The following is an 18831-nucleotide window of genomic DNA, read 5'->3' on the forward strand; positions in this document are numbered from 1 at the left end:
CCCTCCCCGCCCCGCCCCCTCCCCGCCCCGGCGCTCCGCCCGAGCCTCTTGGCACGCCCCCCTCCGTCGTGAGAGCATCCCTAGCCAATCAAATCCCGTCTCCTCCAGCACCACCCAATAGGTGTGCTCGGAGGCGGGGTCTCCGTGGGTGGAGACCGGGGATTGGAGCAGAGGATTGGAGTGACGCGAGGGGCAGAGTCTGTGGAGGAAGATGGCGGCCGTCGGCGGGTTGTCTGTAGCGGTGGCTGCGTTAAGGGCGGTCACTCCGTGGGCAAGGGGCAGGTACCACGTCTACAAAGGCACTTGGGGAGGGTGTTAAGTTCTGCGCCTCCGGGTCTAAGGGGAAACTAAGGCCTGCGGGGGAGGCGAGGGTTTGGCGGGAGGCTGTCCAGGTGGAAGCTACCAGGTGTCCCTCTGCTGCGGGGCTCATCCTCCTGCCTTGCGCTGCAGGCTCCTCGCGGCCTTTCGCGGACCTCAGGCTCGTCGGGAAACGTCGTCCTCCAGCCCCGAGGCCGGCGAAGGGCAGATCCACCTCACTAACAGCTGCGTCCAGGTAGGCGTGCGGCGACTGCCCGGGGTGCGGGGACTGCCCCTTGGCCTCCCCTTCTTTCTCTCTTTGCCTGGCGTTCTTGATCCCCACCCCCCACCCCATCTTTTTTTTTTTCCTTCAATTCAGAGGCTTCTGGAAATCACCGAAGGGTCAGAATTCCTCAGGCTGGAAGTGGAGGGAGGTGGATGCTCCGGATTCCAATACAAATTTTCACTGGATACAGTTATCAACCCCGACGACAGGCAAGAAGGAAGGGGTGGGTCTTCTGAGAACGTGTGGGAGGGATAAAAGTGGACGTTTAACTTCAAATTTAAAGGATCTGCTAAGAACGCCTAACACCACCATTCTCACGCAGTGGGAGTACAAGTGAAGATTTGTTGTCATGACTCAGAACAACCATGTTATAGGAGGAAAGTTGGCCTGCCTAGGTCCTAAGTCCCTAAACATTGACCACTATTCATTCCATTGACTCTTTGGATCAGAGAAAAGCAAAAGCAGCACCTGTTTTAGAGGTAATGAGGAATGCCTCACCTGTATTTGGTCAACAGGATGTGCACCTTGGGGCTCAGAGGAGATTGTGTATTTGGTGTTTATGATCGTCATTAATGTTTTCCTCCTGTCTTTTCAGGGTATTTGAACAGGGTGGGGCAAAAGTGGTGGTTGACTCTGATAGCTTGGCCTTCGTGAAAGGGGCCCAGGTGGACTTCAGCCAAGAACTGATCCGAAGCTCGTTTCAAGTGTTGAACAATCCTCAAGCACAGCAAGGCTGCTCCTGTGGATCATCCTTCTCTATCAAACTTTGATGTAACAACAGGTGATCCAGAGATTGCCACTGCTTGTACCAGTTTGAGGAACCTGGGATTAGTAGAATTCTAGAGGTTTCCTTCCAATCATGTCCTTCTCTCAATTTTATTTCCCTCAGTCCAGGAATGTTGTGTTTTGCCACTGTTATTTTCAGAATATGAAGCTTTTACACTTGATTTAATTCCACTCACACATTTCTAAGGCTAAGCCTCCAGGTGCTGTGATCTAAGATCTACTGACTGGTTGAAACCCACCCAGTATAATCTGTAGAGCCTCCAAGCTTCCAAAATTTGGAGTTTCTTTTCTGAGCTTCACAGCTGCTTATATATAGGTGTATAGCTATGTATAAAAGCTTCATTTTGAAGAAAGTCCTTATTTACTTGTGTTCTGGATCAGGGTCACAGATTGGGTAGCTTGAACACCGGCTAGGCTAGAGAGGATGAGAAAGGCAAAGGGAAGATTCTTTTTTTCATCTCACTCTTCTGAATGTGCTAGTTGAAATCCTTCTTTTTCTCCACTTCCCATTTGTTAGGGTAGATATATTTTTCTCTCTTACTAGCCTGTGTGCTAGATTCATAAAACCAACAGCCCACCCAGAAAACTTGGATCTAACTAACTCTCACTGATAACCTGAATCATTTGAAAAATAGTCCCCATACTCCATACTCACACAGACACTTAAAGATTCTGTGATCATTCAGTGACTGAGTCTTTTTAGGATACATTGTTTCACTTAATGCTGTAAAATGTCATTGGTCTCCTGCTTTGCAGGAAGTGGTCCATTTATTGGTATAGATAATGGATAGTTAGGGATTTTCTTTCAGGTTGGATTACCAGATAAAATGATGCCCAGTTAAATATGAATTTCAAATAAACGACAAATAACTTTTATTATGTCCCAAATATTTCATGAAACATCTACTAAAAATTATTTGTCATTTATTTGAAATTCAAATTTAACTGGGCATTGTGTATTTTTATTTGTTAAACCTGGCAACTTTTTTTTAGGGTCACTGAAAGAAAAGCTTTTAAAGCCAAGTCCATTAAATTTTAAAGTTATTGTTTGGGTATGGCACTTAATTAGGCTACAGAACTAGAATAATTGTGGCATGTATGTGACAGTGCTGGGGGATCCGGAACTGTGTGGACAGACAACTAAAAAAAGACAAATCCCACCATCACAACAAATGATTTATTAATGTTTATGTTGGGGAAACCACAACCAAATTGATTCAAATTGATTCTGGAAAAATTATTGGTTAAGCCTTTGTTTTCCTAAAAGTTCATTACAGCAAAAACTTAAATTTCTGAACTGGATTGGAATTAAGGTCATTCAGTAGAAGACTTTACCATTAAAAAAGGAAATGCAGAGTTTAGAGACAAGGTATCTGAGAGAAGGTTAGGTACTTAACATTTTCAATATGGGAAAACTTGGTATTTGGAGAAAGCAAACCTGTTGTGTGTACAAAGAGGAAGGAGGGGACACTCAGATTTAGCAGATTCAGGTTTAGCAGATTTCTATGGAAGGAAGCAGAAAGCAGCATATCATGGGAGTGTCTGTAACTTTACTAAGACATTTAAAGTTACGCCAATACCTGAGCCTATAAGGTTTTCAATTCAGACAAAGTCTTTTCATCCTGTTTAAAAAGGGATTTTGTTACATTTTAAGTGTTAGAACCTATTCTTTTACAGAGTGCACTTTATTTTTATTTATTATTTAAAATAAGCTCATGCCCAACATGGGGCTTGAACTCATGACTGAAACCCAGAGTCACATGCTCTACTGACTGGACCAGCCAGGTGCCCCATGACGTGGTGATTTTAAAACGCATTCAGAGGGACGCCTGGGTAGCTCAGTGGTTAAGTGTCTGCCTTTGGCTCAGGGCATGATCCTGGAGTCCTGGAATCGAGTCCCATACTGGGTTCCCTGCATGGAGCCTGCTTCTCCCTCTGCCTATGTCTCTGCCTCTCTCTGTCTCTGTCTCTCATGAATAAATAAAATCTTAAATAAATAAAACTCATTCAGAGCGCAAACTTAAAATCTTTAGATGCTAACTAAACCATTAAATTGCATGGTCAGTTAGACAGGAACGGAGTCCCTTGAAATGCCCATATGTAAGTGCTGTTTTTTTAAAGATTTTATTTATTTATTCATGAAATTACACGAGAGAAAGAGACGTAGGCAGAGAGAGAAGCAGGCTCCAGGCAGGGAGCCTGATGTGGAACTCGATCTTGAGACTGCGGGATCACGCCCTGAGCCAGGGGCAGGTGCTCAACCGCTGAGCCACCCAGGCATCCCTGTAAGTGCTGCTAATGGGAGAATTGGAATTCTCTGTTTTAGAAAGGGTGGGTTTGGGAGAAATCACATTGAGAAAGCCTTATGGGAAAATCTGAAGTAGTAACAAGACGTTTCCATTGGAGTAGGATGATACAGAAATTTTAAGAGCACAGATCATTGAGAAATAATACATCAAGGGAACAGTACAGTGGGCAATTTGCTTGGAATAAATAGTAAGCATAGTAAAATAGGTTTAGGGTCTTTTGCAGGCCCTTAGGACCAGATGCCCTCTTTCTGGTAAAGACCAACAGATGTTTTCACAAATTTTGCTCACTGTGCAAATGCATTTAGGAAAACTTTATATTCTTCTAGTATCCTCTGGAAGATTTTTTGCTTCCCCATTACTTTCAAGGGGAAAGGTCTTACTGTTGCAGAATTGGTTTTATTTATGCAAGTTATTATTTGGGGGCAGCATACCTTTACCTTTGCCCTAGCAAGACATAATGTAAGAACCAAAGACAAGGAAGCCCTGCATCTGCTTTATGTTGTGAATCTGCCTTTTTTTTTTTAAAGATATTATTTGAGAGAAAGTGAGAAGGAGCAGGGGGAGAGGCAGAAGCAGACTTCCTGCTGAACAGGGAGCCTGATGTGGGGCTCGATCCTAGGACTCTGGGATCATGACCTGAGCCAAAGGCAGACACTTAACTGACTGAACCACCCAAGCACCTGTGTTGTGGATCTGCTTTATGTTTTTGGCTCAAAAGAGGGGGGCCTTTTGGCCAACTGAACCACCGTGGTGCCTCAGCTTTTTAAATTTTTTTTTAAATTTAAGATTTTATTTATTTGAGTGAGAGAGAGCATGAGTGGAGGGTAGGGCAGAGGGAGAGGGATAAGCAGACTCCCCTTTGAGCAGGGAGCCTGAAGCAGGGCTCAATCCTAGGATCCTGAGATCATGACCCAAGTCAAAGGCAGACACTTAACTGACTGAACCACCCAAGCACCTGTGTTGTGGATCTGCTTTATGTTTTTGGCTCAAAAGAGGAGGGCCTTTTGGTCAATGTCCAGATCTTACCTTGTGGCATCATATTCTTCAGTTACGTGATTGATTGTGTAAACTGTAGGTGTCCCACCCACCCTTAGTTTCTTTGGGAATGTTGACAAGTCACAAGGGATTAGGAGAAAATAGGTTTAGAAGTAAGAGATTAGAAAGGGCTACTAAAGTAGGTGTCCCACAAGAACTTTCTAACTTTTCTAACTTCTCAGAATTGAAAACTCATTATTTCAGTCTTCTGTTATAAAGCATTGAGTGGAGGGTTAACATTTGGCAGGAGCATCTTTTTTTTTTTTAAGTTTTTTTTTTTTAATTTTTATTTATTTATGTATGATAGTCACACACAGAGAGAGAGAGAGAGAGAGGCAGAGACATAGGCAGAGGGAGAAGCAGGCTCCATGCACCGGGAGCCCGACGTGGGATTCGATCCCGGGTCTCCAGGATCGTGCCCTGGGCCAAAGGCAGGCGCTAAACCACTGTGCCACCCAGGGATCCCTTGGCAGGAGCATCTTATATGGAGAAGTGGGCAGCACTGATTGTATGGGGTAGCCCTCCCTTAAATGCTGGGTGAGAGTGGATACATTCTGTTCCTAGTGGACAGGACCTAACATTGCCCTCTGCAACATAATTATGGTCTTGCATGTTTGTTTCAGTGGCAGAAAACTACTTTACTTTTCTAGGTATCTAGCAATAGTGGTTTTTTTGTTTTTGTTTTTTTTTAAGATTCATTTATTCATGAGAGACAGAGAGGCAGAGACATTGGCAGAAGGAGAAGCAGGCTCCTCGCAGGAAGCCCGATGTGGGACTCCATCCCAGATCCTGGTATCATGCCCTGAGCCAAAGGCAGATGCTCATCCGCTGAGCCACCCAGGTGTCCCATCTAGCAGTAGTGTTTATGATTGCTCTTTTAAAATCCCTATTTGCCATTTCTCCACAGAAATGCTAACAGGGCTGTTTAAAGGAAAGTTTGCTTTAAGAAGTTTTGAAATAATTAATGTGGCTTTAATTGGTGGATAAATATATAAAGAAGGGAGCATTAAAGTGGTCTGTGGCCAAAGCTCTATTTAAAAATATTTTATTTTTTGGAAAGATAATACACATGGTACAAAATTCAGAAAGACACAAAAGGGGATACAGTGAAAAGTCTCCCAGTCCTGTACCCATCCACCCTGTCACCCTCCCCACAAACCACTGTTGTTTCTAAGAATTTACTCTATAGGAATAATCCCATAGATATAATGAGAAATAACATATACACAAGAATATTCATTATAGTATTGCTTATAATAGCAAGAGATAGGAAACAATGGAAATGTCCATCATAGGGGACTGATTAAATAAATTATGATTTATCCATTCAGTGGAATAGTGTACAATTATAAAATAGAATGAGAGTTCTTTATGTGCAAGTATGGATTAAGTGAAAAAAGCAAAGTGCAGAACAGCATGCATCGGATGCTATTTGTGTTTTTTATACAAAGAATTATGTGTATGTGCATAAAGTTTTTCTGGAAGGGTGAGTAGGAATGTGAGGATTGGGAGGAGGCGCAGCTCCAGTGGGTATATGGAAGAGTTGTAAGTTCTCTGAACGGTGGGGTATAAGGCAGAGTGGCAAGGATGAGGTCAGCAGATACCCACTTGTCTTTCCCCTTTCTTTAGATAAATAGCAGCATATGTTCCACTTTGTTGTACAGCCTTCTTTCCCCACTTAGTCTATTTTGGATTTCTTTTTAAGGCATTTAGAGCCATTTTTTTTCTTTCCTTTTTAGGCCTCTGTAACAACTAATTGTTTCTACTCTTTTGCTGTTTGTTATAATAAATAACCTATTACATGTGTCATTTCACATTTGATGAGAATATATCTGAAGGTTAAATTCCTAGAAGAATCAAAGAGTAAGTGCTTTTATAATTTCAAGACATTGCCATATTGTCCTCTTCAGAAGTTGTGTCAATTTAAACCCCTGTTAGCTATTTATGTGAGTACCTCTTTCACCAGATGCTTGCCAACTAGGAGTCTTAACAAACTTTTTGATCTTTGCCAATCTGACAGTTTCTAAAAAGTGTCTCAAGTGTGGTTTTAACTCAAATTTCTTTTGCTATATTTTCATATGTGTAAAATATGTAAAAACTACATATTTTTGTCTGCTGAAAATATCTCAACTAGTATAGTAACCTAGAGCAAATTGTTTAAACTCTATGTGTTTTAATTTCCTCATCTGTAAATTATGAATACAATAGTAAGGATTGTTGGATGATTAAATGAAATTTGTGTTCAGCACTCAGTATAGTGCCTGGCATGTAACAAGCATTCAATAAGTTATTATGGGATGGCTGACAATCAGAGCAGCAGGTAGGACAGAAGAGATTAAATTAAGAAAATAGCATTCATCTCCGTATCTTCAGACATATAGAGTATTGTTCATTTACATTGCCCTTCATCAGACAAATGCAAAAGCAGAGCTTTCTTTGTCTTAGAAGAGTAAAGAACATTTTTTCCATTGGATCCCAATCATAGGCTATTGGCAGAGCTGGCAAAAGGATAGGCACAGCCTTGTGTCTAATATTTAGACTTAGCCAATATGGTAAAGATATTTGGTTTAATATGAAATAAAAACAAAAACAGAGGAGCCCAGATGTACATTTCTTTATTCCACCATAGTTCTAAATTCCTAGCTAGCCAAGGTTGGAGTGGGTCTCTACTTGTAAACTGAGAAGGATGCTAGCCATCCCATTTTTGAAAGAAAGACAGCAAGGGCTTCTGAGTAGAGAGAAGAAACAACAATAGGAAATCTGGCTTCCCCTAAACAAGACTACACTGTATTTCACAAGCTAGAAAATAGACCTCTTATTTTTAGTACCTCAAACTGGTGTCACAAAAGGAGAGCCCAGGAGAGATTTGCTTCCTGAAGAAACTGTGTATTTAATACGGGTCCTCAGAGATGGGCACCCTGTCCTGTGGCACCCCTTACTGTGATGCACAGGAGCTATCATGGGTAGATTGTGAATGTTTACCCAGAGCTACTGAACATTTTCTTCAGCCTTGTTGAACGCCTTGGCTCCCCCTTTTTTATCAACTCCCCATATTTTTCATACTGCCCTCTTGCTGCTTGCTCAGTCACCATGCTCCCCTTCATTTTTGTCTCTTAACACTCAGCAAGCTAGTGTCAGTCTTCCTCCTGAGATGAGGGGATCTTCCGCCCTTCCCTGGGGCTACAGAACTGCTACAGGATGGAAATGTGGCAAAATCTGGCCCAGACGGGATTGGCTGAGGTGATGGTTCTTGGGAGGAGGCCTTGGAATCACTTTCCAAACTTCCCCCAATCCTTTTTTTGTTAAAGAGATACTGAAGGACCAGACCTGGGGAGATGTAACCTCTGACCCAGTTGTGGAAGCGTCAGGATGTTATGTGGATCCTGTCTGGGAAAGGCAATGTGAGGTCGAACCACCTTGCATGTTTGCACAGCTTGGGGGTGGATGAGGGCCATCCTTTGGTAAGCATCCCATAGCAAGGCCAGGACAGATGGCAGACTGGTCCTCATGGCCAGTGGCTGAAGCATTAAAGCATTTGGTGATGTTTGAGCCAAGCAAGGGCATGGCGGCATGAAGGCAGTGACAGAAGCTCACAGCCAGAGCCTAAGCTGGGAGAGCTGAAAAGCAGGCAGGGCTGGCTGGGAGCTGGGCTGCAGGGCCTTCTGCCTGCTTCTTCATGGTGTCTTCCCAGCTAGGAAAGCCTCTTCAAGGCCCCTACCTGAGGCTGGGGCCCATTTCCAGGTAGCTGTCCACACTGATCCCTCACTGCTACTCCTTGGCAGTGCAGTGTGGGGGGCCTGCCTCGGCCACATAACCTGGGGAGCAGTGGCAGCGGTAGGAGCCCTCGGTGTTCTCGCAGTGACCATGAGCACAGAGTGCAGCAGGCCCGTTCAAGTCATCACACTCATTCACATCTAAGAGGAAAGGAAGGAAGGAGAGAGCTGTAGGGAGCCTAGGTGCCTCTGGCCTGTTGCCTCTGCTGTTTCCACTAAGCTCTGGCCCCTGCCCTGCAGTGGAATCCTACATGTGGCAGTCAGAAGCTGAAGTCACTGCCCCAAACTAAGCAATTCAGAGACACAAAGCAGGTGGTAGTGGGCCCATCCTGTGCTCCTGAGTGATCATGCTCTCCTGTCCCTGCCTTTCTTCCTAGGAATCTCCAGGGAAAGGGTTTTCTATCCGCAGCACAGCAAGAGACCTTCCTTTGGCACTCCCTCACTACTTGGCCTGGCTCCAGGACACCCCGCTAGGGGGCAGCAGTGGATTTTCCAGCTATCCTAAATTCAGCCATGTATTCCTAAGTGAGCAGTGGGCCTGTCTGACCTTTCCACCTGGAGCCATCAGGGCCATCCTGCTCCCTGGGCATTGCCACTTGGATGGAAACTTACCCACACAGGCCATGTGGGCCATGTCCAGCTGGAAGCCCTCAAAGCAGTCACAGGTGTAGCCCTCCCTCACGCGCACACAGCGGCCGTTCTCACAGCCATTCAGGATGCCGCATTCCTCTGCCTGAAGCCCTTCGAAGCCAGCCTGGTGCTCTGGTAGGAGGGAGTCAGAGAAGGACGCTGAGGCCTTGCACTTAACCCTGGGGCCCTCACCCTCCACCACAAAGAGTTGCTCCTATTGAACTCCTAAGGTTGGCGTTGCGAGGGTCTAAAACCCTCACAGAAAGCCGCTGAAACAAAAGGCAGTATCCTTAAGAAATAAGTATGTGTCATTACTTGTGATGGCAGAGACATGGTGTGCCTTAAATGTCAACTTACTATTTTCACAGTGCCGGGACTCCCAAGCAAGGGTGTCTCTACAGCTTTGGTTTTTTGTGGTTGGTGGTGGTTAAAATCTTTGCATAGTTTTTTGTGGGAGGGAGATTGGCAGCAAAAGGGGATTACCCTCAACATAAAGCAGAACTGAGCGATCTGCTTGGACACCTCCTCTCTGTGCAGCTCCCAACCCTGGGAAAGACACTGACCCTATCCCTGTCCCCATGCAGTCTGATAGGGTGGCTATGCCTGTGGCAGCTACTGTATCCATCACACAGGTGCCGGGCCTGACTTCGTTAGAATCCAAGTCCTGAGTGCTGGGGTCATTGCCACTTACAAACCGAGTCACCACAGCAGGTCTTTAAAGTGGTTAGAAATCCTTAATGCACATTTCAGGTCACAAGCGTGAGCTCGTAGAGCAGGTTATTCTGCACATTGTGAGTGTGTGGAGGGAGAAAAGCAGACTGGAGTGTACCTGCTTTCTCTTGCTCTCAATTCCCTCAGGGAAGCTTTTGAGGTTGAGATGGTGTCCTGTACCTCTCTGTGTCCCCAGTGCCAGTTCATCAGAGAGGGTTGTTAGGGTCTGACCCAGGCATGTGGAGTTGCCCCTTGAGTGACCTGTGAGAGGGCTTGGTGCATCTTTCCCCCTCCTTGGCCTCATCCCACTGGCAGTAGGTAGGTAGGTTGAGATGGAAGTAAAACAGCTTTGGCCCCTATCACTTCCCCATTTTTGCAGCAACACAGACCTGGCTGGCTAGCCACATAGTGGGGCTGGAGTTCTGAGGGCTGCAGGGGTGACTCAAGAACTGGTGTGTGGTCCCCTGTGTGGCTGGCTGTGTTGGGGAAGGGTGGCTCTGGGATGGTGTCCTCAGGGCCCAGGTAGTTGTAGAAGGGGGCCCCATCTGGGCCGTAGAGGCTGTAGTGCAGGTCCTCGGGTCCAGGGCCATACTCATAGCCTGGCCGGAAGTGGACTCCAGCCTCCCGCTCCGCTTCAATCCGGGCCACATTGCACAGCTGAGCATAGACCTCTGTCAGGAAGGAGGGAGAAAGGAAGCTGCCAAGTTCCTGGTAGCTAAAGCCTGGTCGGCTATTCCCTTACCCACTGCCTGGGGAGTGGGAACATGCTGGGACTGGTGCCCTATGGGAATTCCTGGCAGTGCTCTTCCCACCCCACCCTACCCCACTCCCTGTCCTACTTTGTCCCCCAGGTAATAGGGATGGAAGACAGGGCCACGCTCTGACTGCTCTACTCCTTCTAAATCTGTTCCTCCAAGGTAAGGGCATTCCCTCCCCTAAGGTCCTTCCCCACATGCAGGCATGGGTCACCCTTCTCACCAGAGCTCCTAGGGGGGCACAGGGCACATTGCTGGCTCCAGGCCTCGCCATCTTGGCAGCAGCATTCTGTATAGGTGGTGCGGCGCCCGTGCAGGGGTTGGCTGCACACGTAATTGGTGACTCTTTTCCAGCAGATGTCCATGTGGATGTCGTGGTCAGGCAGGTCCTCTGGTGGCACAGAAGCGTGTGAGCCCTCCCAGTCCAGATCCACCCCTGCTGCCCCACCATTCCAGGCCTACTGACCTGTGCTACCGGTGCTGTTTACGCAGCGCTGCTGGCTGAGGTCCAGGGTGAGGGGGGGGCTGCAGAAGCAGTGGAAAGAGCCTTCAGTGTTCACACACTCACCATTCTCACAGGCCATGTCCTGGCACTCGTCGTGATCTGTGGTGGCAGAAAGATGGAAGGAATGTATGGGGCAGTATCAAGGCAGCTTGCCCATGGACTGTCTTCGTGGAACTGGTAATGAAGTTGTAGCATCCTGCTTCCCCCTCCTCCCCTGATCCAGCCTGGTGTGGGAGACCCCTCCCCAGGGGTGCCTTTCCAACAGGTGACCATGTGCAAGTCCTGACAACTGCACAGCTCCCTACACTTCAGGCCTGCCTGATGCAGGGGGATCTCCCAGGAGGAATGAGCCTGGCTGGCAGGGGCTCAGTGAGTGGTCAGCGGTGGGGGTGGGGGTGGGGAGGGGTCATGTGTGTCCTCACCCTCACACTTCCTGTGGACGGCATTGTAGTGGTAGCCAGCATTGCACAGGCAGATGTAGCCAGGCACCGTGTTGAGGCACCGGCCATTCTGGCAGAGACCAGGCCCGAACATCACACACTCATCTGCATCTGTGGGAGGGCAGAGATGAGGTGAGAAGCAGGACGAAGCAGAACTTAAGGGGCTCCAGAGCCAGACTTGGTGGGTTGGAATCCTGGTGCTCCTACTGGCTAGTTAGGTGACTATGGGCAACTTGCCTGAGTTCTCCTTGCCTTAGTTCCCTACCTAAAAAATGTGGATACTACCACTTAACCTCTTATTGTTATGAAGACTAAAAGATTAATATATGTAGGTGCTTACATAGTGCCTGGCACATAGCAAGCACTTAAGGAAAGCCACTTCTGTTTCTATTATTTCCGTCGCCAGCTTCAGATTAGGGCATTGAAGGGCTCATAACTGAACTACCTGCTTTGAATGTGGGTTCCCCGAAGTTTGTAAGTGGGGCCAGGGAGATAAGCAGCTGTCTTTGTACAGCAGTACTCTCCACCCTGACCCTGTCCTCTGTGACTGGGTCAGTCAAAGCATCATAGTTTGTTCTGGAGGGTTTAGCCATGGGGGAGCAGAGAAACTGAGGTCGGGTTATACAGACATCTCCAGGAAGAGCTTAGGTCAGACGTTCTGGCTACAAATCTACTGGGTAGTCAGGGTAGTCAGCCCTGGGACAGAACAAGGGAAGCAACCAGGGGAGCGGGGTGGTTTGGTAGGCTGGGGCTGCATGCAGAACTTCCCCCGGGGACCTCCTAGAGGACCAGGCTGGGTCCGCTCAGGTGAGTGGAGTTTGGGGAGGTGGGTCTCTAGGGAGGTTACCTGTATACGTGGTCTGTCCAAACATCCAGGCTCCGTCCACAGGGATGTAGCCTTTACCACTAGGGCAGATCTCACTGAATTCAACTGTGTAGGGAGGCATCCAAGCTTAGAGACAGAAGGGCTGTCCCCATTCCTCTCCCCTTCTTTCAGTGTCACTCTACAGAGCTGACACTGAGGAATGGGACCCTTGGGGCCTTACCTGAGTCCTCAGCTGGGCAGGGGTCACAGGTGTCTCCCCAGCTGGCGCCCTGAGTGCAACAGCACTCGGCTTGTGTGGTGTTCCGGCCCAGAAGGCTGGAGCAGGGCAGCTGGCCATTCTGCCCAGAGTAGCATTCCATGCGGACAGGGCCTGGGGGGTGGTCCCCTGGTGGGGCCTCAGGAATACTCTGACCTGTGTATGATAGATGCCCTTTATTATATTGTCTGGGGCACTCCAGCTTTTGAATTTATTTTCAAAGTTTTACGTTTATATTAGCACTTCACAGTGTACAACATGCCTTTACCTATATTGTCTCACTTCTTGCTCTCGACAGCATTAATATTATCAGCTCTCTTTTACAGATGAGGCAGTTGAGGCTTAGGGAGGCTAAGTGACTTGCCATGGTGACTTGCTATGGCCACCAGCTATTAGGCGGCACTGACCCCAGTTCTGATACCCAAACCCCTGCTCTTTCAGGTCTAGCTCCTGCCGCCCTCACTGTACCCCTGGTCCATGGCCTGCCATATGGGCAGGCCTTCTGCATTCCTCAGCTCACACTGTAGCCCAGGCCCTCTCACCTTCCCTTGTTCCAGTCCCTGCTTTCTTCTCCCCCAGTCAGAGGAGGCCAACTGAGTCCTAGTCCAGCCTGGAGTGAGGGGCTGAAGCCACCAGCTTGGGTAGAGTGAGCCGGGAAAGTGAGGCTCAGCTCAGCTTCAAGGCCTCCGACTCGGAAAGGCCCCCTTTGGGGCTCCATCTGAGACCCCATAGGCACCTTAAATTGGCATCGGTTCTTCCTGAGCCCCTCAGGGTTGTCACAGCCCTAAGCTGCCTAGACGAGCCCTGGCCTGGGGCGGACGTCCTCTAGTCTCGACAGTTGCCGTCCTCCGGCTCCTCGCTCCGTTCCACCCCAGTCCCAGGCGGCAGCCTTGCCCACACTGCCCTGGGCCCGGCCGGGTTCCCTCTCAGGAGCCGGAGCGCTGGAAGCCAGTGGCAGCGCTCTGTAGGTGGCGGAGGGGTCCCTGCAGGACTAGGGCCCGGGGTGGGGGCGCTCACCTCCAGCCAGCCGCGGGCGGCAGTGCCCCTCCTGAGCGTCGTACTCCTCCAGGTCACTGGCACAGAGGCAGAGGAAGGAGCCCTCCACGTTCTCGCAGAGCGCCGCCCCACACACCGCCAGCATGAGCTCGCACTCGTTCACGTCTGCCGGCGCGAGCACAGGCTGGTCGGGGGGACGCCGCGGCCCGTGGCCCATGCCCCCTGCCCCTCTGCCTCCAGCCGGGGCAGATCCTCCTCTTACTCCCTCTAAAGGAACCAGCTGGGTCTTGGGGAAGAACAGAAGGGAGTTAGCAGGAAGGAAGAACAGATGAACACAGACCATGAGAGGGGAGAGAGGAGAAGGGTGCAGAAAAGGGTCTGTCTACTAAAGGGACCAAGAGGAAAGATTTCTCTGTGCATTCTCGGGAGGCGCCTCCGGAGACCCCGCTGGGAAGCGTGGCGCCCTCCCTAATGTGCTCGCTCCCCCTGCTGGTAGAACAGGACTGGTTTCTCCTACTAATCTGGTCAGGGTGCCAGCTGTAGGGTTGAAATCACCCACTCTGTGAGGACCTATTATGTATGGAACCGTGTGACCTTGAACATTTCAGGAGGAGGGCCCTGGGGCCTCTCTCCAGGACAGCCACGCCCCGTGGAGATGGGCCCAAGGGCCCACAGGCCTTCCCTTCCCTGGCCCCAAGCCTGGCTAGCCTGGCTTCTCACCAACACAGTCCCAGCCGGAGGACGAAGTCTCGAAGCCCTGGTCACAGAGGCAGCGGAAGGATCCGTCAGTGTTGTCGCAGAAGCCGTGGCTCCCACACATGGTGTCGTTGGCACACTCGTCTATGTCTGTGGGACAGTGGGGACTAGAGTGTAGGGTGCACTCTTGCTCTGTTTGCTGGGAACACTTGGTCTACTGACACCAAGGTCTGTGGAAAGGGACTTCTAAACACAGGACAAGAACACTCTAACATTAACATTCCTCGTCGATTGCTGTTCAAGCCCTGCTGCATAGAAAATATGCAGACTTCAAAGAGCTACAAAAATAGTGTCCTCAGGACAAAGGACTTTCTAGCTGGATACCTGACAAATAGGTGTCCTCAGCCCTCCTACCTCTGACGCCCCATTCCTACTCACCGATGCAGTCTCCAGTTGGAGCCATGTGGAAGCCGGGCTGGCAGCCCAGGACACAGCGGTAGGAGCCAGGGCTGTTCTCACACCTCCAGGCCCCACATACTGGGTCTCCATAATCCTTGCACTCATCAATATCTGTCCCCAGAGCCAAGAGAGGGGACAGAAATGGGAGGGTCATTGCTCTGGCCCCACCTCTTTGGCATTACAAGGTCATGCCCCACAACTTTTGTTCTTGATCTGTTACAAACTACACTGCTCATCTCAACTCCAAAACATCGCTGGTGTCAGCCAATGCCATGTTCAGGATCACTCCTCCTGACCCAGCAGGGATGGTTATCTAGGTAGAGAGCTACATGCTATTTAGGAAAGCACTGAGCTCTTTCTGTGACACCCCGGTCCCCCCACTCCCTTCTCCCTCTAGCAGAATACTTTATGATTATATAAAATCTTCACCAAAGTGTATTGCAGAAAATTGTCTTCATATCTGTCTCCCTTGCTCAATTTCAACACTGTCCATAACTGTCTATTTGTCCTAGCAAAAGACATTGAACTTGGCAGGGGTTTAATAAATATCTTATTGAATTAATTTAGCTTTAAAAACTCTGCTAGCATAAGGATTATGATTATCTTCATTCTGTCGTCTCTGGATAGGCCCTGAGTCAGCAGAGACTCAATAAATGCATTATCCATTGGATGATTAATCTGGAAAGTGCTCTGCTTCCTGCAAGCTGCAGTTCCTGGTCCCGGGGAGCTGAGGACCAGGCAGGGGTGGAGGTGGGCAGACATGGGGCAGTGCCCTGTCCACTCGCCTTGGAGCCCTTACCCACACACTCCCCGCTCTCCGGGGAGGGCTGGAAGCCGGTCTCGCACAGACAGTTGAAGGAGCCCTCGGTGTTGACACAGTGTCCTCCCAGACACTGGTCTGTGACTGCACATTCATCCACATCTAGAATAGAGACCTCTGTCAGCAGACCCAGCCATGGGTCCCTGGGGCCCTCGGGAGCCCAGAGGAGAGCCAGAGAGTGGCTTAGGGTAGGAAAGGGCCGGAAGATCTGAGGAAGAGTCCAGAGCTGGAAGCCAGAGGCCCTGCTGCGGGGAGGAGCCCTCAAACTAGGGCATTATCAAGGGCAGAAGGGTAACACCCAAAGGGTTCAAAGGGCACATGTGTGTCGTAGACATCACAGAGAGGTCCTGTGAAAGGTTCTGAGTGCCTTCCTGGCACTTGGCTCCCTGTCACCATGCAGCTTCCCACCTCCCATCTCGGGGTGGCGGGGGGCACTTTATTTTCATAGTCTAGACATAGCCTCCAGCAGCCCCTGCTGCTGGCAAGTGGACATGGCCAAGCTGGCTTCTCACCCTGGCAGCTGGTGCCCCCCTCTGCGCTGGCGAAGCCTGGTGCACAGAGACAGAAGAAAGACCCGTGGCTGTTGAGGCACTCGCCATGGGGTGCGCAGTACTCCTCTCCCACACACTCGTCCACGTCTGCAAGGACAAGGTGGGCAGTGGTGTCTCCCAGGCGTGTTGCCACCTGTCCCCCCACACTCACTGCCCACAGTCCCCGATGGGATACGGAGCCACTCACCCTCACACACGGTGCCATTGGCCAGCTGGAAGCCTGGGGGGCAGAGACACTGGTAGGAGCCAGCCGTGTTCTTGCACTCGCCTCCCTGGCAGCTGCTCTGGAGGTCTTCACACTCATCCACATCTGCACGGTCACACAAGGGGGAAGACAGTCCGTGGCAGCACCTCCCAAGAACAGGATCCAGTGGGGAGGTCTTCGGAGGACCTGTCCCCTGCCTGAGGAGCCTGGACCCGTAGGGGCATCATCCCCTTGTAAAGCAGCACAGCTGGGAGAAGCTGGCGAGGGAGCCTTTGGAGAGCCTCGTGACTGCAGCTCCGTCTACTTCATCCTGGAGGAGCCCAGCTGCCCACACAGTGCCCTTGGGGACACTCAGCCTCTCCCAGCGACCTTGGCTAAGGGTGGCCAAACTCGCTGTCCTTAGCATGGCTGAGACAGCTTAGGTTTTACTGGGAAGCGATGGGAAACAGATGAGAAGTAAAGGAAGGAAACACGTGAGAACCTGACAAGGTCACAGGACTAGGCTCTGGGAGCAGGCCTACAGACGGCCGAGCACAGGCCGATGTTTCCCAAATATGCACCTAGCTGCCGCCCTTACAAAGAACACAGGAGACTGCATGTGGAGCAGACTCCCCTGAGGCTTCTGATCTGGTGGCTCCCTGGCCCCCTACACCCAGATGTGCAGTTGTCTTTCCAACTCCTGTTGAGGAGCGGTGAGAATAGGTGTCCCCAGGTAGCCCACCCAAGGTGGACAGAAGGGCCCCCACCCCAGCCTGGGAGCAGCCCCTGCTGTGTCTGGTCACTCCCTTCTCTAAGGGCAGTGGGTCAATCTCCTGCAGCCGGTCTGTGCTCCCCTTCCTGCCGGGCAGGGGGAGGGGGCTCTCACCTTCACATGTGTGGCCCAGGGGGCTGGGCCGGTAGCCCTCCTCGCAGTCCCTGCAGGAGAAGGAGCCGGCGGTGTTGGTGCAGACTCCCGTGGGGCAGACTCCCGGGAAGGCACACTCATCTAGGTCTGGGGCAGACAGCCAGCCAGTCACCCCGGGGCCTGGCAGAGGGGCTCCCTCCACCTAGCAAGGCAGGAGGCCCCCCACACCTCTGGCCTCCCTCTCTGAGCTTGTAGGACTCTCTCCAGGCCTCTGGGGAGGGGCAGGCCCTGGCCATGGGCCTTCCGTAGGGCAACCCTGGTCCCCCTCTCCCCAGAATGCTCTGGGGGTAGCTCTACCATCAGTTTCCCTCTTGTGTCTGTGGCTCCCTCTTTTTCCTCCTGTCCTCACCCCCATACTTGGGGACGGTGACAAGAGATGCTCTCCTTGGGGGCCAAGTCCATTTATAGGGTCCTCAGCTGTAGCCTGGAGACCTTTTGGCATTAGCCCAAAGCTAGGGACAAATAGAATGTTCCTTGGGAAGTGAGAAGGCCTATATTGTCCGTCCCCCTCTGCCAGCGCCTCCCCGGGTTACCTTCACAGGCGGTGCCATCTTCATTCACCCAATAGCCGCTCTCGCAGGCTGAGCAGGTGAAGGAGCCCTGGGTGTTGAGGCAGAGGCCCGTGGGGCACGAGGCCCGGCTGGCACACTCGTCGACATCTGAAACAGGCCATTGAGTTCTGTGTGGGACTCTGCAGGACAGACATGGCAGGACAGCCAGAGGCTGACGGGTGGGCAGGGGTAGAGCAAAAGATGGGTCTTGGCGGGATGTGGGTTTGGGTCAGCGTGGTTAGGGATGTGGTGTCAGGGCTGGATTAGGAGTGAGTGTGCAGAGGGAAGGAGCCGGACGCTGGTGCACCTGTAGAGGAAGGTGCTTTTTAGTATCTTTGTACCTTGGCAGCCCTTCTCATCTGAGGTGACCGTGTAGCCCTGCTCACAGGAGCATCTAAAGGAGCCCTCCAGGTTGATGCACTTTCCATGGGCACAGACCCCAGGGGTCAGACACTCATTTACATCTGTGGAAGAGAAGTCCAGATGGCGGGCTGACTTCTTTTTGTCCTCCATGTAGTCCCCACTGTCAGGCTTAGGGCATCTTGATTGTGAGGCCAGGCAATCAGCATTCGGTGGGTGGGGGCAGAGGCCACCCTGGGAAGGCTGTGAGGTTCTTTCTGCTTCTGGCTCCACCCACCTCGCCCTTCCCGCCTGAGCCCACTGCAGCGCTATCTAGTAACACACAGCACTCTGCATATGTCCTAGAAAGGGGAGCCAGGTCCCCCAGCCCTGGGGCTGGTTTGGGCCATCTGAGGACACCCGGAATGAAATATCCAAGACCCTTGACTCACCTCACAGTGGATCTAAACCTTTCTAGTCTCCTACTTGCCCACCAAACTGGTATGAGTCCATGTTCCCAGCCCAACGACCAGCTTCAGTAGGTGAGTGGGCAATGCAGGGAGAGGCTGATCTATGCCTGAGTGGCTGAGTGGCAGACTCAAGGGCCTGGGAAATGCCTGCCCTCCCCAGAGTCTCAAAGCATCTATTCACAATTCAGTCCTTCCTGGCATTCTGAACCTTGGGCCCTTCTTCCTGCAGGG

The 18831-nt window shown here is 50.6% G+C and overlaps 2 protein-coding genes across 2 annotated transcripts in view; one reads left to right on the top strand and one right to left on the bottom strand.

The window, feature by feature from the left end:
• Positions 1–137: 137 nt before the first annotated feature.
• Positions 138–7310, top strand: ISCA2 (iron-sulfur cluster assembly 2). The gene is made up of 4 exons (XM_077909994.1): positions 138–282; positions 451–553; positions 677–792; positions 1179–7310. The coding sequence occupies exons 1-4, from the start codon at positions 212–214 to the stop codon at positions 1351–1353; spliced, it is 465 nt and encodes a 154-aa protein (XP_077766120.1). The 5' UTR covers positions 138–211; the 3' UTR covers positions 1354–7310.
• LTBP2 (latent transforming growth factor beta binding protein 2) overlaps positions 5743–18831 on the bottom strand; it is a 102038-nt gene continuing 88949 nt past the window's right edge. Inside the window, exons 20-36 of the mRNA XM_077909993.1 lie at positions 18133–18255; positions 17774–17899; positions 17202–17327; positions 16319–16441; positions 16093–16218; positions 15560–15682; positions 14740–14871; positions 14326–14451; positions 13627–13770; positions 12574–12765; positions 12375–12458; positions 11510–11638; positions 11049–11186; positions 10806–10973; positions 10217–10498; positions 9099–9248; positions 5743–8627 (exon numbers count right to left, since the gene is read on the bottom strand). Of these exons, the coding sequence (XP_077766119.1) occupies positions 8482–8627; positions 9099–9248; positions 10217–10498; positions 10806–10973; positions 11049–11186; positions 11510–11638; positions 12375–12458; positions 12574–12765; positions 13627–13770; positions 14326–14451; positions 14740–14871; positions 15560–15682; positions 16093–16218; positions 16319–16441; positions 17202–17327; positions 17774–17899; positions 18133–18255 (2438 nt within the window). The 3' untranslated portion in view covers positions 5743–8481. The remainder of the gene's footprint in view (positions 8628–9098; positions 9249–10216; positions 10499–10805; positions 10974–11048; positions 11187–11509; positions 11639–12374; positions 12459–12573; positions 12766–13626; positions 13771–14325; positions 14452–14739; positions 14872–15559; positions 15683–16092; positions 16219–16318; positions 16442–17201; positions 17328–17773; positions 17900–18132; positions 18256–18831) is intronic.

This window comes from Canis aureus, chromosome 9, assembly GCF_053574225.1.
Source record: "Canis aureus isolate CA01 chromosome 9, VMU_Caureus_v.1.0, whole genome shotgun sequence".
Taxonomy (NCBI): Eukaryota; Metazoa; Chordata; class Mammalia; order Carnivora; family Canidae; genus Canis; species Canis aureus.